Source organism: Aquila chrysaetos, chromosome 25 (genome assembly GCF_900496995.4).
Source record: "Aquila chrysaetos chrysaetos chromosome 25, bAquChr1.4, whole genome shotgun sequence".
NCBI classification, from domain to species: domain Eukaryota; kingdom Metazoa; phylum Chordata; class Aves; order Accipitriformes; family Accipitridae; genus Aquila; species Aquila chrysaetos.
In genome coordinates, this window is record NC_044028.1 from 19,462,986 (window position 1) to 19,481,410 (window position 18,425).

An 18,425-nucleotide genomic window follows, 5' to 3' on the forward strand; every position below is an offset into this window, starting at 1 on the left:
GGAGTGAGACGGGGAGGGGGTTCGCCGAGGGGAGGAGGTACAACTTTAGAAGTCTCCATAGTCTTTTCCTTTCAGGAAACACATCCTGTTAATGTTTGACTGCTGTGGCAGTGGCTCTGTTTGTTGCAGTCGACTACGCCCAGAGGCTCACCAAAAACAGCCACAAAAACAGCCATTTCCTCTTCGTGGAGAGGTGGGGGGGGGCCTTTTCCTCACAGCAGTGGCTGTTCTCCGGTCCCTGCACTCGCAGCTCGGATCTTCAGAGAGGGACACGGCAAAGCAAACTCCTCGAGATACTCCAAACTTGCAGAGCTCCTTTGGGATGACGGCATTCACCTCCAGCTCAGCTTGGCTTTGAGAGAATGACATTTGTCACGGTTTGTGGGGTATTCTGAAGTTTGCATCCAAAAAAAAAAGCTTTCGGAGTGGCGCTGGTTGCCTCGGAGGACCCGGCGCGCTTGGCACGCTGCTGGCAAGCATCCCCGCCTCTGCACTGGCAGCAGCTCAGGCTCTCCAGCCTCGAGACTGGATTCTTTCTGGCTTCGCCTCGTCTCACAAGGAATGGACCTCCCTATCGTTCAGTTCATCACAGGACTGGCATTACTTATCAAAGTGCAAGAAGGTGGATAAGCCAAAGCTGGGAAGGACCTAAAAAAGCTTGTGTTCTTATTTTATGGAATTCTACCTACCTCGCAAAATTCTCATTTCCTTGATCAGAAACACCTCTGGAGTTGACTTTGAGAATGAACGGTGATGTCCTCTAGCCACTCGTAACATCCTAGGGAAGCTGCCTCTGTTTCAAGTCCAATTTCAATGTGCTGCAGCTGATCGAGACCTCGTGTCTTCTGCAAACAGAGACTGGCAGCAAGCTGACAGTCAGATATGACTGTCCAGAAACTGGTAGCCACAGCTGTGTTGGTAGCCCTGGTCTCACTCATTCTTAACAACGCAGCTGCCTTTACTCCCAACTGGGTATACCAGACCCTAGAGGACGGGCGTAAGCGCAGCGTGGGGCTCTGGAAGATGTGCTGGCTGGCAGAAAAGAGCAGAGGAGGTGCAAGCACGAGTGCCAGGCATGGGCAAGGGGAGGAGCGCGAGTGTGAAGCCCTGGGCTGGGGTTCAGAGTCAGCTGGGTTCCAGGAGTCACGCAGTACTGTCAAACGTAAGTTCAACTTCTTGTCTTCTCTGCTTACGCTATGTCGTGATAGATGCAGTGTACAAGGTCCCCAGGGAATTTATAGCCTAGCAGAGCATCCTGAAATCATTAACTGTCTGATTCTAAACTTCTCTTAACATTCATCCCTGAATAAATTTGGGAAAACAAGAATAATTATGTCCACCAGTGATGAACTAAACTCCTCCTCCTCCCACCCCAAAAGCAGTAATCTATATTGTGCTCTCTAGTTTGTACAGTGTATGGAACAAGGTACTTTGAAAAAATAATCTGTGAAGTGTAAGTCTAAGCTTTCAGACATCTCGCTTTTCCCTCTTGGGTTCCTGCTATAAGCATATCGCTTCCTGCTCAATACATTAAACCCCAACCACAGTTGCTCTGAATACCATAAAATTAAAAAAAAACCTAAAGAAAGTATTCGGATGCCATGCAAAGTTATTTCTCCCTTCTGTTTACTTTTGTTGGAAGTGCCAGGAGCGGAAAAGACAGAACTAGTTTTGGTAAAAACATGTAAAATTGAGATAGGCCTTAATGTATGCAACTATTCTTCTTGGTGAAAAAACACAATTAGCATACTACTTGGAGAACATGAAAATAATTAAGCATGGTGTATTTCTCATTTTGCAAATTCACAGACTCATGGGATCTAAAGAATGCATATAGCTTAAACTGAGCTAGTTAAATTTTTTTATAAGATGAAACCTGTAAGTCAATATTGAGAATTATAAAGCTGAATAGTAAAAAAGTGCACCTTACTTATCACATTCGTAACGTTAACGGTGCGACCCTGCTCTCATTAAGAAACTAGAGCAGAACTGTGCTTGGAATACCTGCAGTCATCTCGGACACCACTGCTGTGACCACAGCTAACCCTGGTGCCAAGAGGTTTGCTCCACTGCAAGCCTCTGCTGGCTTCCAGGCAGGCACCTGAGCAAGCTGTTACGAGACGAGGGCTGTGAGCGGCAGTGCCTCGGGGCTGTTCGTTCCGCCAAATCGATGCTTGAACTGCATCCTTCAAGGAATTGAATTTAACAGAACAAGTATCTATAAAGTTCATGCCTTGTTACAGACGCTAGGGTTTTCCAGAGATTTTAACACTGCTCATGAACAGCTCTGGTGCCTCTGAAGGACGGTGGTATTAGTAGCGTAAGTGATTTCAGATAGATTTTTTTTCATGGTTTGAAATGTGGAGAAAGCAAAATGCTCTGCTCCTCCTCAAAGTTTCTCATATCCTTCTGGAGTCGAAAACAAAGAAATATGAGAGGAATTTCTTCTAAAAAAATGCTTTAATGTGGACCCATTCCATATCATGTTTTCCAACAAAATTGTGCAGTAACATTTTTTGCACATTTGCTAATGTTAAACCTGCATAAATCACAAACTGAGAACTTTGAAACTAGCCCTAAACCTAACTTTCAATTCTTTTTTAACTGAAAGAACTTTTGTAATGACAAATAATTATAAAAAGGATTAGACTGTTGAGAAATTTCCTTGACGTGTATCTGCAACTTCATCACTGGCATCACTGCTCCAATTAATATTTATAAGCCATGTTCTAACTTGAAAAACCTGCATTCCATTCATTAATTTTAAAAGTACATGTTCTATATTCAACAGCTCCTGCATATTGAATTTGGATCCTGCAGCATTTTAAACGCACAACTTGCATTTCTTGCTGTGCACCGGTCAGAAGATGGGTGGTGCTATAAAGATTGGCACAGATGTATCAGTTTCATAGCAGAATTGTATGGGCAGCAGCTTCCTACATAAAAAAGCAGCAAAATGTGATAGAAAATTTTAAAATTTCAGAGTAATAATTATAGCATGATCAAGTCCCCAGAAGAATTCTCTAACAGTCAGTCTTAAAAATTCTCATTTAAAGGAGGACTTTGAAGCCAAATGACTCAATTTGTGAGGAATAAAGCATCCATTCACTATTTAATCTGGAAGGAAATAGTAAGCAATAGGCCAATTCTGAATCTTTATAAAGCATTTAAAAGAAAAAATCTCACCTCTGCAGCTGTGCCATGACAAACTAAGGAGGAAACAAATCTGTTGCACATATTTTTAAGACAAATATGTTTCCATGGATTGTACACAATATGATCCTGATTCTGCATCCATGTTTTTGTCATTTTAAAGAATTTATCTAATAAAAACCACATGTTATTTTAGTAATATATATGGCAATCTTCATCTGTCAGCTGTAGATAAATCACAAACATGTGTCTGTGTGTATATGTGTACATACATATAAAAAATAACTTTCTGAACAAATAAATTTCTTCCTCGATGATAGGAGTTAACATGTAGTATTTTGGATGCCATTGGTAGAACAATAAATAGAAAATATGTTCTTCCAATAGCAATGCAGAAAAGGCCACAATCCTGCAAGTTATTTATCTCACAGTTCAACAGAAAAACTTCAAAATGTTTGAGAATTTGCTTTTCCATATACTGATGGCTTCTGTAAAATTACTATGTAAATAACAGCCAACTAAATGCACTACTATAAGCAGGTTTGCTCACTGGCAGAGAGAAGCACATTCTTAAAACCTTTTTTTCACTGACTTTCACTGCGTGCTCTTTCTCCCATTGAAATCATTGGCAAAGCACCTTCTCAGGGGACACAGTAAAGCTGGGGTGGGTTTTTTTTCCCTCATCATGTACACAGCTCAAGCAAAATGATTTTCAAAAACATTATGGAAGTAGCTCATTGTGTCAGGACTTGCATGTGCTTAAACTAAAAATAAACTACAGCAAATTGAAACAAATAATAATTGAAGTTTTGCATATTTTGAGTAAAATTCATAGTAACTGATCTGTCAAAAGATTGTGCAGAGAATGAACAGAAAAAGTCAACGTGATGGAGCGTGTCTGCCAAAAGCCTCTCTGGAAGCACAAAGTCAAATTCCATACCAAATACCTCTCTGATGCAATTCCCCACTAACAGGACATCTGTGTGAATTATTTCACCATAACACAAACCACTGGAGCAAGAGGAAAACTAAGGTGTTTTGCATTCAAATCCTATAATGTAAACACCACATCAAGGATATTAAAGTGTCGGTAAAGGACCACTGGTATAAATACCAAGTGACATAAAAGACAAGGGGAGATTACAGATGCTGCAGCAAAGAGATGCTGTGACAAAAAAAAAGATTAGAAATAGGAAAAAAAAATCCAGGGACAGGAGTAAATGATATTAAAAATATTATATGGGGACAAAGCATCTCAATGTGAACTATTTCAACAAGGCACAACACAAGAAACGTGGATGACTTTGGTCCTAGGGGAAAGCACCTCAACTCTGTTCTTCAAGCTCAAGCCTCACTACTCCTGGAAGGGGGAGATCTCAACCCCTTCCATTTGTCTTTATCCACTTCTTTCTTTCTCTCCTTCTCGCTGTGCACTCCTGCACCCTTCTTTCAACCATCTGTGATGCTAAAAAGCTTCTGTGAGACAGTTCAAATGACTAACCGCAAGAAAATATCCAGGTTTGGAGTGGAAGGTTTGGGCAGCAGGATAGGATGGGGTTTTTGTGTGGTTGTTTTTCTGTTGGATTAACCGGTGGTATCAGGAGTCCAACAAGTACTGCTTCTAGCACGAGCTGAGTGATGGCAAGTGTGATGGCGGGTGAGATAGCTCCCTTTTAGTGGCAACAAACTATCAGATCTGAAATCTTTGCTTATGCTGAGAATCAGAGCACAGTTATGAGGACACCAATCAAAGTTTTTCTAACATGGACAAACCACTAGGCGATACAAACTTAAAGGCTTCACCGAGAACCCAGATGGCACATCCCCTCTTCAAAACACTTTAACGAAACCTAGCCAGGTAGCTTCACTCTCCTGTCATCTGAGTGAGGGCAAAGAAATTTGCCAAAGGTTATGGACATGCAGTTTCAGAGCTGTTGCAAAATTTGGGAAGATTATGCTCTTGTCTGCATCTCTTAACCCTTCAAAAAAAGACCACATATAGTAGAAGCATACATGTAGTAAGATCTTGGGTAAGACAGCGTGTCTGGAGTACTCAGTACTCAGCTTTGTGCCTACTTGATGCACGAGCAGACACAGCATACCAAGCGATGCAGCATCACGCAGGGACACACAAGCTACCTCAAGTAGCGAGAACACGCAGCTACACCACCAGTGATGCCCTCTCAGAGCAAATCAGACCTACTCAAAGCCACCGTTACTTATGTCCTGGCCAGTAATACTGCATTGCACTGTGTGAACACACCAGATTACTTGGAGTCAGCTTAGATATTTTTAACCACGCTGCGCGGTACAAATATGCCCTTAAGCCCTACTGTGCTACAAGGCTATCTCTGGGTGGACAGATGGAGCTGATTTATTCATTAGCCAAGGTCACAGTCTGTCCCTTTTTGTCTAAAGAACATTATGAACAATGTGGAGACGCAGGAATAGGGAGGGGTTTAAAAAGATCTAAAAACCTTGCTCAGTTCTTTGGGGCTCCAGAAGATGTAACGAAAATCCCAACAGTGGGAAGCGTATATCAACTACAGATGCCCAGAGCAAGATAGCTCTCATTAATTGTAGTTCTTACAAGGAAGTAAAACCAGTGCCAGGGACAGGCACGGTATCATGAGCGCCTACGTGACTGCCATAGGGACCAAATATGAACACCTGTTCAGCCTAAATGTATGATTTATGCAAACACATGTACACTATGAAATACAGCAGTTAAGGCAGGATGCTGCTCTGTGCGGGAATAAGGAGCTGATGTTTGCTTGCAGAGGTACCAGTTCACCTGAGTGCCAATGTCCACTGTATTTACACAAATTTCCAATGTCCACAAAGTTCTCTGACATTTGGCTGTATGGAAGCCAGGATGAGTCAAGCAGCTGACCATGTTGTAAACACACGTAACGTTTTCAATATATACAGATCAAGAAAGGAGGCCCACTGCATTTGCAGAAGACAGGAACTACCATCAGATTAAAAAAAGCCCAAAACCTTACTATACACATGGTTGCTTCGTAAATGGCTCAGGCTGTTACACAGAGATGGCGACAGTGCAGACAGCTGGCAGCTCAGGGCTTGTGATTCCCCCTCCTAACATCTGCAATATGATCAATATTTAAATAAGTGAAATTACTAATTTAATGGTAGAGGCCAATATGCAATCTTTCTGGAGGTGAATTGTAAGACGTCTGGCTCTTCAAATTAGAGTGAATGCTCATTTTAATGTGGATTTTACTATGCTGTGTACTTATTTTGGAAAAGTTCAAAACTTTTGGGGACCCAGGATAGGAAAATGAACCTAATATGTGTTTCAATACAGTACCTTCACATGTGTTGCAAGAAATATTATCAGAGAAATCAATGTTTGATTATTCTCACTATTGAGACTTTGAATTCAGTTAAAGCATTAAGAGTGAAAACAGCTATGGAGCTTTTGAAAATTTCAGATTAAATGCATTTATTACAGCCACCAACAAGAATACCCTACTGATGTTTATAAACAGGCAAACCATAACATGTAGACAACTAACATCTCAACAGGAACTATGTAACAGCCTTGTCTGTTAAAACTGATCACTGTGTAGAATTGGTCTTAATGTTGAGTTTGAAAGGTGCCCACCATTTAACCATAAGCACTTGTTCATGTTGAAAATAGTTGATGTAGCTATGTCTTCACTCCAAAAGTAACTACTGAAGCTGTTAAAAAAACAACCAACCAACCAGCCACACTCTTCTTCTCCCCCCAAACAAGATCTGCATGCTTTTCAAACTAAATAATCAAATATGAAGTTTCACGCTCAGATGAGCTCAATCATAAAGTTCCAAAATTCCTAAAGGGATGGAAGATTTCACCAGTTTCTCACATCAGAACATTCTTGTAATTATGCCAAAATAGATTGGATTCCCCCCCTCCCTTTTAAAAAAATTATTATTTTTATGTGAAAAAGCATAAATTGCATACTTTACAAAGCTACGCAGGAGATGAAACCAAGCAAAATAAGTGACCGTTCTCATTTTTAAGATATCCATCCAGCAACAGAACATATTGAGGACTTCTTGTAGCTGAAAGCTATATGGCTGCTTATGGAGATTTAAAAAGAAAAGAGAGAGGGAGACACTTTCCCTTTGAGGATAAAGTCCTGTCCTTACAATAAGACATGCAAACAACATCCTCATGTGGAAAGGACAAACTGATGAAGAAAAAACTAGATTCAGATCTGTTTCATTTTTCAGAAATTATTGTATATTCAGACCATCAAAATATATCTGTATCAAAGAGGCAGTGCTTTAATTAGATCTTCCCACAGTCTCAGTTAAATAGTCAGGCAAAGGTGCACTTAGATACTGCCAGCATTTGTTCTAGTTTGTTTCACAAATACCGTTAAAGTGTTTCAATGTATTTCCTAATTCATACTCTAAAAAACAGCTCAAGAGGTTAACAACATAAACACCACAAATTTAAATCAGCAGAAGGAATGAAATGTGCAAAGACTTCATTAATAGAGCAGAAGTTTGGGAGGCATAGCATGATGCTGACTGTCAATGAATAATTACAGTGATTCTATTTATTGTCCTTATAATCTCTTAACTATTTTAACAGTAAGTGCTGAATCTCCTATGTCTACATTGTAAAATGAAGCATAGTTGTACTTTGCATTTTCATAGTGCTCTTGATACTCAAGGCACAGCACATCTATCTTTGCTGACAATGCTGACATCCAAAACAAGAGGAACACACAATTAGTTGCCAAAAGTTTGGCTAAACTAGATTTTTTTTAGAATTATAAAGAAGGGTTTCTTCTAAAATTATTTATTAATACAGAATTCAGTTCTCCAGGTTGGAATGCAATTTCATTAACAGCAAGACCGTAAGTAAGAGTTAGCAGGACAGCAGTCAAATAGAGAGCCAGTCTGAACAGTACCACTTCAGCTTTTTTGCAAAGCACTATTTCATGTGTTGAATGGATCAGATCTCCCAGGAAAAAACAGTATAAGCCCATTTAGGTAAAAGTGTACTATTCTGGCTTTTCCCAATGTTTGGATGCTTGGCTTTGCATTTCTAAAGTCCCTATAATGTGGATTTTAAAAATTACTCCGAAAGGCTGAAAAAGTAGAACTCTGCTGTACAAAAGCCCACACTAAGCTCAACCTGAATCATGGGCAGGCTTCAAACCTTTAGGTTAATGCACAGGCATAGCTGTTACTTATTTTCCAAACGGCTTAGTAACTGGGGCAGGAATGAGAAGTAGAGCTCACTGGAGCCACATAACGAGGGCTCAGAGCTTGGACAGAACAAACTCTGCTCTCTGCTCTTGAGTGTCTGGTACCACAGTGGCTGGATGAACACATGCAAAGACTGTAGTCAGTACTGTGGCATATCCACTGCTCTGTGACAACAGAGCCATGATGTGATGAACATGCCTAGCGCTGCTGGGCTTTCAGAGGATTTAGTTGCCAGCTATGGTTCTGTTAAGGCAGTGTATACTAAGACTTATCAGACTACTTACTGGAGTAAGTATTAATAGAATAGCAGGAGATGTATCCCGTATCTCAGGGTAACACCTTGGCAAAATGATAGAATCATAGAATGGTTTGGGTTGAAGGGACCTTAAAGACCATCTAGTTCCAACCCCCCCGCCATGGGCAGGGACACCTCCCACTGGACCAGGTTGCTCAAAGCCCCATCCAACCTGGCCTTGATCACTGCCAGGGATGGGGCAGCCACAACTTCTCTGGGCAACCTGCGCCAGAGCCTCACCACCCTCACAGTAAAGAACTTCTTCCTAATATGTAATCTAAATCTACCCTCTTTCAGTTTAAAACCCTTACCCCTCATCCTATCACTACACTCCCTGATAAAAAGTCCCTCCCCACCTTTCCTGTAGGCCCCCTTTAGGTACTGGAAGGCTGCTATAAGGTCTCCCCAGAGCCTTCTCTTCTCCAGGCTGAACAACCCCAACTCTCTCAGCCTGTCTTCATAGGAGAGGTGCTCCAGCCCTCTGATCATCTTCATGACCCTCCTCTGGATTCACTCCAACAGGTCCATGTCCTTTTTACGTTGGAGGCCCGAGCTGAACGAGTACTCCAGGTAACACAGTACTCTAGGTGCCAAGTCAAGTTCCAGAGGAAAACAGTGTACTCAGTTAGAATCTTGTGATTATATTAGAGAAAATCTAATTACTGATGTAGTTAGATTAAATTTTAACAGCAGAATATGATCTCAGTGTGCAGACACCCAGCCTAAGAAGATGAAGTCTAGCAGTTACAAGCAACTGAAAATGGGTTCTTACAAAAATAAGTGAAGCAACTTAAGCATAAGAAGCATTACCAGTTCTATCCATAATCATTTAGAAATCTCTATTTCAGAAACACAACCATTTACCCTCCTTTCCAGAATAAAGTCACGTATGAACATGAAATGTTTATGAAGACAATCAGGTACATCTCAGAATGTATACTCAATAATTCACTGAATAAGTAATCAATAAATAAACCCAAGAACCATAAAAAGGAAAGAGCACAGATAGAATACTTTTTTTTTAAATTCCTTTCATCGCAAACATAGCAACCATTGAATTCCTCCTATAAAGTCGGCCTTTTTATATTGACAGTGAAAAAAGGTTAACAACTGAGTAATGTTTAAAAAGCAAGTCAATGATGAAAAGGTATTACACTCAGAACTCTAGTGGTTGGAATGATTTTTAAAATCAATACCCAAAAGGGTAACTTTTGGTTAAAAGAAAACTGAAGTTAAACACAACTAAAGTAGTTGTTTAACACCAAAACAATCAGTAGAAAGGAGGCAGCAAAATTCCTCAGGAGATTTAAAGTATGGATGAACTGATAGATGTAATCAACTTAGCAGCAGCCTAAAGGTGGTACTATCCTTCAGCTAAGCATAATGAATTCCTGCCCATCTAATTACAAAGTTTAAATAGCTTTTTTCTGATGTAACACATTTTGTGTTCCACAGTGGGGATACGATAACAGCATGCTCACAGTCAGCCCCTGCAGCTTAGATGACAGGCAGGAAATTGTGAAGCCACAGTGAGGTGTTCAGAGTCAGTACTGTCCCTATATAGTGAATAAATGTACGGTCACTAGACTCTTCCCAGGGCTGGTAACTTAGGAAGTTACAGAAACTGGACCTAAGTTTGCACTAAAATTTTGTTCACCAAAAGTGGTATTTCTCAGGGGAAGTTTTAGACAAATATTAAAGTATCTTGGGCCATTTAGTTTCCTTCATATGCACTCTGTGCTTTAATCAGTAAGAAGCTTAAATTGCCAGTTATGATTCTTTTTTCCCCTATATGCAGACAGAAAAGGGGAAGAAAACCTCACATTTTAAGCAATTAGCTTAATCTGATTTTTCAGTGAGATCATCCTTCCTCATTATCCCAAAACACTGCAAATTTCTTTCCAATATGACTAACCTACTTCTGAAAGCATAAATAGTCCTGGGGCTATTATGGAACATAACAAAACAAAATTGCTGCTTGCAAATAACAAAATCAAATCAACATTTCTAATCCAGATGGATACATCTGGTCTAGGAAGTGAGCAAAACAACAAGGAATTTGAATTGGTCCCATCCCTGGAGTTTGGGTTTTGACCCTTGACGGATCACTGTGTTTTAAACAAAGCAGAATTCATTAGCCAGTACCCCCAGCTGTACAAGAGACCCAGCTGGATACCCTGTCCATGAATTAATTACTTCTCAGGGTAAACTGGGATCAAGATAGGCTTCCAGAAGGAAAAAGTCAGAGACTAGCATTTTATATTGATGAACGACGGCTGCTTAGAGCAAAGTTTTTGAGCCATTCAGTGTCTACTCCTTTCCAATTCTCAACAACCAAGTTGCATCTTAAGGGAGGTGAAGGAAAGATAGGTGTAAAGCAGAGATATACTCTGGATTGCCCTCTCTCCTTCACCTATGTCTGACACACACTAAAGAATAAACACCTTCTGCGGCGTCCAGTTCTGTTCTGCTGTAAGCATCCACCTCTAGCTATAGGAAACCCCTTTCACAGTTAAACTTCAGGAGACAGGTAACATTAACAAGTTCAAAACAAAAAAGGTAGGACATTCAAAATACCTATATCATGACAGTCTTAGAGAATAGATTCTAGAAGGTAATGGTTAACACAAATGCCACCAGTAATTGTGCAGACATTATAATCATTATGAACCTCTTGTTTTACCAATTGTGGCTAACATAAATCATTCTGCAAAAGTTGATGGAAGTCTGCAATGGCCACAGAAAGTTACAATGGGATCATGGATACTGTAAATGAAGCAGAAATGTTTGAAATGGTTAAACAGATGATCCTAAATTCATACTAATTATAAAGTCTATAGAAAACACATCAGAATGGACTGAAGATGGCTGCTGAGGAATTTCTGATTTACATGTAATTTAAAACAGCAACAGGCAGAGTAGAGAGCACAAAGGTAAGCACTAGATTTCACAGCTTTTACAAAAACTATATTGCAGCCAATTTTATATGAGATGAGAAATATTTATTCCTGGATGGAACACTCATTCAAGCAGGAAAAGAGCTTTGTAGCCTGGCCTTCCTCAACATGATTTACACCTTCAACGTCTTTGGGTACAGGCTCTGAGGAAATGCTTTGAAATTGCACACTCAATTCCCTTTCTTGATTGGTGGTGTTCAGAGGTTGTCCTCAATACAAGGAGACCAGAGCTGCTTTCTGCAACTACCACCTTTTGGGGTGGTAGGTTTCATGTTGCAGCAGCTCAGCTTAGGTTTGTGTGTGTACAAAATAGAATTACCATGTGCTGAGTTAACAACATGCAAAGTTACAATGGCTGTGAGTAAGAAAGCATAGGCATCTGCAGAGCGGCACTTTCAGGCTGAATACAATTAACAAGCTCTACTGCAAGAAGAATGGAGTTTATAAGAGCTATACATTACTAAGTTTGATTTTTTCCCCTCTGAGGAAGAGGTATCATTACAATTCTAGAACAAAACCAAAAGATGACAGATCATACATTAAACCTGTTAGAATAAAACAACAATATTCTACTATGAAATATGGAAGGGTACTCAATTCTTGTAAAACCTTATTCCATAAAAAGAACTGTTTTCACATTTAATGAAATCATATGAGCTGCTTTCTCCTTATTCTACCTGTCATCATCCTGTTGCGGTTCCAACCTGGACCATGTGCGACCTTTTTGGTTAAAAGAAGCAGCTATGCAAAATATCAGTTGCATTTCTACATCTCTCTGAACAGGGTAATGTATTAGGCAAATAAGCATCCCTAAGTCTGCAGTTCTTACAAACAGCAGTAAAGATCATCAATGTTACACATCCAATGCTACTGCTCTCTCCAATTGCAAGAGAGGACAGCTATCAGAACCATTGTTTAAAGACTAATTTATTACAAATTCTGTTGGAATTCAATTGAGTCACAGTCATAAACTTCCTATTTTTAGTATGCTAGATATAATATCATCTATGGCAAAGCAACAGAATTAATTATGGCTGTAAACCAACTATTTTTTTATTTTGACACTACAGATAGCTCTGTTGACAAATGAAAGTACTTTAATAATAATGGATGCAAGCCTGCTCTTTACTTAGTACATTTCTCATTTGAAAGTCATTACTATCTCTTCAGCAAACATTGGTTCCTCAAAGTATTACAGAAGTCCATTTAAGTGGAAAAACAGAAGAACACTCCAAATGCTCAAAGTTTTACTGGTATTTACAAAGCTCGGACATCTGAATCTGATTCTGTTATCAGCCAACATGCCTCATGACCTGTAAGCATTCAACATGGCAAGAGATCTAAATGCTCCCAATGCTAGAAAGGACAACTGTGAAAGTTAAACACAAAACCTTTGAGCAAACTATTTTTTTGAGTGAAATAATTTTCCTCTCTGGTCAGAGATGAACTTACTAGGAAAACCCCAAAATACTTAGTATGTTATTTTCTTAACATTTTATTCAACATGAAAAAGTTTAATAGACTATGGTTCTTAACTAACTCTTTCAGATACAATACCATATTTTATTAAATTTTAATTAAATTGTGAGTTGTTATTTAGAACACTAGAAGATAAAGATGACCTATGGGGGAAAACAAAGGGTAAACTCGTTTTTATGACTCACAAAAGTAGACCAGACTCAATGATTACCACAATGATGTTTACTTTTGCTTGTTTATATCAAGTTTTGTTTTCTGCACTTCCTAGCAGTCTCCTTGGAAGATCAGGAATCAAATTTTGGTGGTCAGTGCACCCACTAAACTTATAACCAGTTAAGTCACCTTTGAAAATCTGGTGAATATTCATGTCATTCTTCTTCTAACATATGCCAACTTAAACACTGAGCTGCTTCGATTTCAGAATAGCAGCAACATATTAGCAAGAGATGTTGAATTGCACAATATTTACAAATCCCACCTTTTGCTAGAGAGGAAGGAAAAGGATGAAAACAGGACATCCACCAGGTTAACAGGAAAAGTAGGAAAAAAGCCTGACTAAAAGTACCCAACTTTGCAATGAATATATTCCATTCAGTAGCCAGCTGGGAGACACATTTTAATCAGGTTTCTAGCCAAGACTCCAGATATGTATGTCTGTAATCATTTCTGCATTTGTTATTTATATTTAATATAGAATCATAGAATATCTTGAGTTGAAAGGGACCCATAAGGATCATTGAGACCAACTCCCTGCTCCTCGCAGGACTACCTAAAACTAAACCACATAACTAAAAGTGTCATCCAGACACTCCCTGAACTCTGACAGGCTTGGTGCCATGACCACCTCCCTGGGGAGCCTGTTCCAGGGACCAGCCACCCTCTCTAAAGAACCTTTTCCTAATGTCCAGTCTGAACTTCCCCTGACACAGCTTCATTCCATTTCCTCATATCCTATTGCTGGTCACCAGAGAGAGGAGATCAGGACCTCCCCCTCCGCTGCCCCCCTTGAGGAAGGTGTAGACTGCAATGAGCCTCTTCTCCAGGCTGAACAAGCCAAGTGACCTCAGCCGTTCCTCATAAGTCTTGCCCTCGAGACCCTTCACCATCTTGGTTGCCCTTCCTTGGGCACACTCTCATAGTTTGATATCCTTCTAATATTGAGGCGCCCAAAACTGCACACGGTACTTGAGGTGGGACCACACCAGTGCAGTGCAGAGTGGGACAATCACCTCCCTCAACCGGCTACCTACGCTGTGCTTGATGCACCCCAGGACATGGTTGACGCTTTTGGCTGCCAGGGCACACTGTTGACTCATATTCAACTTGCCATCATCCCAAACCCCCAGATCTCTTTCCATGGGGCTGCTCTCCAGCCTCTCATCCCCCATTTTGTACATATAACCAGGATTACCCCGTCCCAGGTGGAGAATCCGGCACTTGCTCTTCTCGAATTTCATACGCTTGGTGATTGCCCAGCTCTCTAGCCTATCAAGATCTCTCCGTAAGGCCTCTCTACCCTTGAGGGAGTCCACAGCTCCTCCAGTTTAGTATCGTCAGCAAACTTACTTAATGTACATTCGATTTCTGTGTCCAGATCATTTATAAAAACATTACAGACCACTGGCCCTAAAATTGAGCCCTGGGGAACCCCACTGGTGCCTGGTCGCCAGCCTGATGTAATCTCATTTACTGTAACTCTTTGAGCCTGACCCATCAGCCAACTGCTCACCCAATGTAGTATGGACTTGTCTAGCTGTGTGCTGGACAGTTTGTCCAGAAGGATACTGTGAGAGACAGTATCAAAAGCTTTGCTAAAATCCAACACCACAACATGTACTGGCTTCCCTTGATCAACTAGATGGGTGACCTTGTCATAAATGGAAATTAAGTTAGTTAAGCAGGACTTTCATGAACCCATGCTGGCTATGACCAATCACTGTGTTGTCTCTCAAGTGTTTTTCTGTAACTCCCAGAATAACCTTCTCCATAATTTCACCAGGCACTGAAGTGAGACTGACAGGTCTGTAATTACCAGGGTCTTCCTTCTTACCCTTGTTGAAAATAGGGACATTGCCCAGCTTCCAGACAACTGGGACCTCTCCAGACTCCCAAGACCATTGAAAAATAACGAATAGAGGTCCTGCGATGACATCAGCCAGCTCTTTCAGTATCCTGGGATGAATCCCATCGGGCCCCATAGATTTACACACATCCAGCTGGAGCAGCAAGTCTCAAACAAGTTCAGGGTCAGCTGGGAGTTTATCATACCCCCAGTCATGGTCTTCCAACACAGGGCTCTGCATCATGGGTGTTAAAGACAGAGGCAAAGAAGGCATTAAACATCTCTGCTTTGTCTGCGTCTCTATTTGTGAGTTGACTGACCTCATCAATGTTACCTCTGCTTATCCTTTTGCTGTTAACATATTTTAAAAAGCTCTTTTTGTTGTCCTTCACAGTGCTGGCCAGCTTGAACTCTAATCGAGCTTTGGCCACACAAATTTTCTCCCTACAGTGGCAAACAGCATCCCTGTAGTCTTCCCGTGTTGCCTGTCCTTGCTTCCAATGTCTGTACACTTTCTTTTTCTGCATAAATTCTAGAGGATGATCCCTGCTCAGCCACGCCGGCCTTCTGCCCCACTTGCATGACTTCTGACCCTTTGGAATTGCCTGCTCCTGTGCTCTTAAGAGATGGCTCTTAAAAAGTGACCAGCATTCATGGACCCCAATACCTTCAAAAGCAGATTCCCAGGGGACCTTACTGACTAGCCCCCTCAGCAGCCTGAAGTCTGCTCTCCCCATATCCAGCATTGAAGTTTTGCTGGCAGTTTTTCTCCTATCGCCAACGATTTGAAACTCAACTACTTTGTGGTCACTGTGACCAAGCCAGCCACCAATCACCACTTCACCCACGAGTCCCTCTCTGGTTACAAACTACAAATCTAGGAGGGCACTTTTCCTAGTTGGCTCCCTCAGTACCTGCACCAAGAAGTTATCTTCAATGTGCTTCAGAAATTTCCTGGACCTGTTTGTGTCCACTGTATGATATTCCCAGTTGATGTCTGGGAAGTTAAAATCACCCATAAGAACAAGGGCAGTTGATCTAGAGATATCCTTTAATTCCTTGTAGAACAATTCATCAGTGTTGTTGTCCTGGCTGGGTGGTCAATAGTAGACTCCCACAACAACATCCACTAATATATATATATATATATATATACACACACATATATATATGTGTATATGTATAATGAACTTTTATATATATATAAATATATAAAGTAACTTTTTATTTATACATGTAACTTATGCCATAACACCTCATTCAGAACTGCCAAGCACTGACATCTTCATTGCAACCATTCTCCTCGTTACACAGATAGAAATACAAGGGTCTTTCCAGTGCATTCAAAAGATTAATAAACATTAAAAGAAGGAAAAGTTAAGAAGCCTCTATACAAAGCTCCCTTAAACCAGTAAGATGTTAGTGTTAACATCCACAGGATGTTTTCTAGGACAATACAGATGGACTAGGTGAAAAAAATTCAGGATGTTATAGATTTGTCTTTCGGATTATTATTATTTTAGGGTCTTGAAAACCTATTTATGAACTAAGGTTCCATTCCAGTCAGTGCCACACAAGTGCAAAACAAACACCTTTCCTGCCCCAAACAATTCTGGCTACTAATCATAGGTAGAATCTTCATAGGGCAAAAGTCAAGCACCTCCAGTTGGCCATCCTTGGAAATTAGCTGCTTGTTTCATACAAGACTGTTTTGCACTGAAGCAATACTTAAGGGACGCTGTGTAACTAAAGGAAAGATTGAATACACATCTGAAAGAAAATCTTTTCTTAATCAGACCACAGGGAATGCAGATAAAGCAAGTGACTTCTGGGAATAGGAATAGTGTCTTGAGAATCATTTTCTACGGACGGACAAATTTTACATTACCTGCTCAGCCAGGATTTTTTTTTCCCCCAAATTTTATATAATTTTAACTTTATGCTCACTTCTTATGTTTCCCTAGTGCAGTTTGACATGATGCGTGCTTGTAACCTCATCGCCACTGTTGCTCTGACTGCTGGCCAGCTCATCTTTGTCCTGGGCCTGATGGAGCTACCTATCATTTCTCAGGATACCCAGTGGTGGGAGGAGGCCATAGCTGCCGTGTTCCAACTCGCCAGTAAGTCCACTTCTTTTTACTCATGGAAAAATACTTCATCTCTATTAAATTCAGGTGGAAAAGAGTTTCTTACTTTATAAATCTTTCAAGTGACAAAGAATAGCAAAAAGGCCTAAAACTAAAAGTAAGCTCATTGTCTCTTAAAAGCTCTCCCCATGAGATTCTGCAGTACATGAATAGAAGCTTTTATCTTGTATATATCAGAATGAGTCTTCTGCCAACCAAGAAAAACAAGCCTTTATTATTTCCTATGAAACCAGGAAGGCAAACATGAAAGAAATAAACTGGAAGCAATGTAATCCCACAATTTAGCAGGATAAAATATACCAAAGGAATGGTTTGAAAGCAGAGCAGAACAGCCGAGCAAGTTTTTGAAGTCTTGCTGAAACATGATTATTTGCTTTTAGCTAACTGAATTTTAATCCATCAGCTGGGTTTTGATAGACAGATACATCTGCAATCTAGCAAAGAAAGCTGAAGTCAATTCATAACATTGACTGCTATAAATAAATTTCCCACAGTAATTCTCATGGTCACAGACTATATACAGAAATGAATGAGGAAAGGAGGAAATGGTTTTATCACAATTCCATATTGACAGCAGTGGCAACAAACTGTAAACATTTTGTAATAATACCTTTCTTTACTACATAAAATAAGTCATTCAGTATTCATTACACCAAGAGTCCAATCGTATAAAATATCCATGCATGAAACTGTCATTAATGGAGTGTAACATTCAAGCTGCTTACAAGATCAGATTAAAAATATACCATTATTATCAATGTAAACAACAGGTTATAATAAAGTAACACCATTTTATTTTAAATTTTAATTTCAACTTTAAAAACTCAGAATATTTAGAATGGTATAAACCTACTGAGACCTCAGGTTTACACTGCTGCAAGATCAGAATCTAGCCTAGGTCATTTAAATACAGTCCTCACAGCAATAAATACCCATCAAGGATGATGAACCTGAAATCCAAACACGGGGAGGAGACTGCTGGTGTTCTGTAACTCAAAGCATCCGATCCAGCTTCCAGGTGCAGAGAGACCCTCAAACATCAGTCGTGCCACCAACAGACAGATATAAAACCTTGCCATAAGAAGACCTCCCTACAGCCT

At 40.2% G+C, this 18,425-nt stretch overlaps 2 protein-coding genes across 10 annotated transcripts in view; one reads left to right on the forward strand and one right to left on the reverse strand.

The window, feature by feature from the left end:
• Positions 1 to 18,425, reverse strand: part of IFT140 (intraflagellar transport 140) — a 95,871-nt gene that overhangs the window by 19,072 nt on the left and 58,374 nt on the right. The gene's annotated exons all lie outside the window — the stretch shown is intronic.
• Positions 77 to 18,425, forward strand: part of TMEM204 (transmembrane protein 204) — a 31,470-nt gene continuing 13,121 nt past the window's right edge. Inside the window, exons 1-2 of the mRNA XM_030001381.2 lie at positions 77 to 1,162; positions 17,143 to 17,298. Of these exons, the coding sequence (XP_029857241.1) occupies positions 883 to 1,162; positions 17,143 to 17,298 (436 nt within the window). The 5' untranslated portion in view covers positions 77 to 882. The remainder of the gene's footprint in view (positions 1,163 to 17,142; positions 17,299 to 18,425) is intronic.